Source organism: Aptenodytes forsteri, unplaced genomic scaffold (genome assembly GCF_000699145.1).
Source record: "Aptenodytes forsteri isolate BGI_AS27 unplaced genomic scaffold, ASM69914v1 Scaffold142, whole genome shotgun sequence".
NCBI classification, from domain to species: Eukaryota; Metazoa; Chordata; class Aves; order Sphenisciformes; family Spheniscidae; genus Aptenodytes; species Aptenodytes forsteri.
Genome location: NW_008794598.1, coordinates 4869465 through 4871913, shown reverse-complemented (window position 1 = coordinate 4871913; position 2449 = coordinate 4869465). Strand labels below are relative to the sequence as shown.

At 42.3% G+C, this 2449-nt stretch overlaps 1 protein-coding gene across 4 annotated transcripts in view; it reads left to right on the top strand.

The window, feature by feature from the left end:
- Positions 1 to 2449, top strand: part of NUDT3 (nudix hydrolase 3) — a 42231-nt gene that overhangs the window by 9119 nt on the left and 30663 nt on the right. For 2 of the 4 annotated variants that reach the window (XR_657271.2, XM_009272851.2), the window contains exon 1: positions 30 to 142. The exons of 1 other annotated variant lie outside the window; for it this stretch is intronic. Coding sequence is in view for 1 of the 3 variants with exons in the window: in XM_009272851.2 (XP_009271126.1) it covers positions 116 to 142 (27 nt within the window). In the remaining 2 variants the exon portion in view is untranslated. One more of the 4 variants, XM_009272852.2, reaches the window with a different exon arrangement.

Genomic DNA, 2449 nt, shown 5'->3' with positions numbered 1-2449 from the left:
CAGGGGGGATTTTTTTTTTGCTTCCTAGGTGCAATTAAGCGCCGCTGGGAAAGTTGGTGTTTCTTCCCCGTCTTTATTTCTCCCCGCTAAACGTGAGAAAAATGCCCCGAATGAAATGCTCGTGGGGTGGTGGAACAGCCTGGTAAGGAGTGTTGTGGCACGGGATGGGATTTGGCAGTTGAGTGGACCGACCACGCTGGCAGAACTTCAGTCCAGCACATCACATGAGATGGGAGAGGAGACCTGACCTTGGACTTATAAAAAGAAACCGGGATAAAAGGGGACTGATGGAGTGCCAGAAGTTGCTGTCCAGAGAGGCTTGGGAGGAAGTGGGAATTAAAGGTAGATCAGTTAGTTTAAGAACGGCCGTGTTGCTAAGTGGTTGTATTGCCCATGAAGTTAAAAAGAGAAACTTTACTCAGATGCGCAATTTTTCACTATTTAATATCTTCCTAACGTGGGCTTGGGGCACTCGGGACAAGCTAGGCTGCAGGTCTTGTCTTTGCTTCTTCTGGAGTCAGGCATACTTCATTTGCTGGTTCCTGAGTGGCTGTGCTAAAGTCTTTGTTCTCCTGATTATCATATTTGTAGCTACAGGAAATCGGAAGGGAATGCAGACAGTTCACTGGAGGAAGGTAAATTAGCATACCGTTCAGTTATTATTTAACATGGTGAAGGAGGCTTGACAAACCCTTTGTAGCTGTGCTGTCATGGTGAAGAGTGTCAACATTTCACGCATGAATGGTCTGAAATGAAAGCAGTATGTTTTGGTGCAGCGTTCATCGTAGCTGGTCCTTCCCGCTGACTTTCAGGAAATTTATGATACTTCGAGCTAACTATGAAGAAGACCGTAATCGTATTGTGTAATGATACTGGGGCTAATCAGCATGGGTGGTTGAAGGCATCCGAGTTTCCTGATGCGATTTTACACAATTTGTGAGGCAAGTGTGGCAATTCTTCTCAAGAGTTAGATGCTTGACCATGTTTGATTACAGAATGGTTGAAGATAGAAGTGTAATTTTAACAGCTACCTGATGCAATCAGCTTTTGAGTGGCTGTTAGTCTTTATTTGACAACGCCTCAATTTGCAGTGTCATACAGGCTCCAGCTCACCTTACGGCGGTGGTCTGTTACGTCTTCTGGCCACTGGGAACTGGTGTCCAGAGCTCTTGCCGTGTTAGTGACACAAAGGTTTGTTAACATGGCAGTTTCACAGTACTGACCCGAGATGGTTGAAGAAAGAAAAGTAAACTCGTTCTAGAGGCGTGCTAACTTGTGACAAATTTCTTTCAGTGTAGGTTAAGCTGGTTAGGTTTGTTTAAGGTTGAGCTTTAAAGCCATTTTTATGTCAAAAATGTTGTATGTGGTTCAATCCGTTGAGCTTTAAAGCCATTTTTATGTCAAAGTTGTGTCTGTGTTGTGGTTTGCAACAACTTTCAGTGGATTGAAAAATCTCATTTAATTTAAACTGGTACAATTTCGGGCTTTAGTTTCTAGGTAAGACCTAGAGTAGAAAAATCTGTTTCCAGTTTCAAATGCAGGAGTTGAGGTAGCTGTCTCCCCGTGCTACTTGTGCCTTGTCACTTCCATGGGTCTGTTACAAAGGCTGCAAGCGAAGCTCTGGAAAACTTTTTGTGTATCGGGGCAATAGAGGTTCTCACGTGAGCAATCGTTTTCTCACTTGAGCTTTGGTCACTGTTAGTGTTTGGCCTTGTCTCTGATCTCCCCAGTAAAATCAGGTGGGGTGTTGAACTGTTCTGTGACACGTTAAGGAGCACTAATTGCTTTGTAAATGATGCAGCATGGGATGTAGATTGATTTCCTCAAGTACGTGCATGTGCGTAAGCTTTTTTTGTAAGTGAGCTGCAGAAATAGTGAAGCAATGAATTACAGTTTTGTTTTATTTTCAATTGGCCTCCTGAGGACGTCACACAGGCTTTCAAACACCGTATTTATTTACGGTATCTATGTATTTAACGCAGAGCTGAACCTGCATCCTGTGTTCTCATCTGTTACACGCCTGCTGCAGTAGCCGGTCATGAAGTGGACTTTTTCAACAAATGCATTTAGGAAAGTTATCATCAAGTCACACCATACTAAACACGTACACACCAGAATGGGCTCCTTTCGCAGATACTGCTCTCTTGGTCTAAGTCAGAAGGCCTGGAAGCCATTTACGTTATGCTTGTATCGATTATTGAAATCGGCAAGCAGGAAACCTTGATTTTTATTAATTTCTCTTTCTAACTATTATGTTAATTCTCATTTGTTGGCGTTGATTTAAACTTTGAGAGGAGTCTACGTGTCTAATCTTACTGCTACTTGCACTTTTTTGATTACAAGAAAGGTGTTATCTGTACACATTAAATTATATAGTTTAACATGCCTGTGAAAGTTTTCTTGGTTTTCTTTCTCTCTTGGAGAATAATACTTTTTTTTTTTTTGGCGC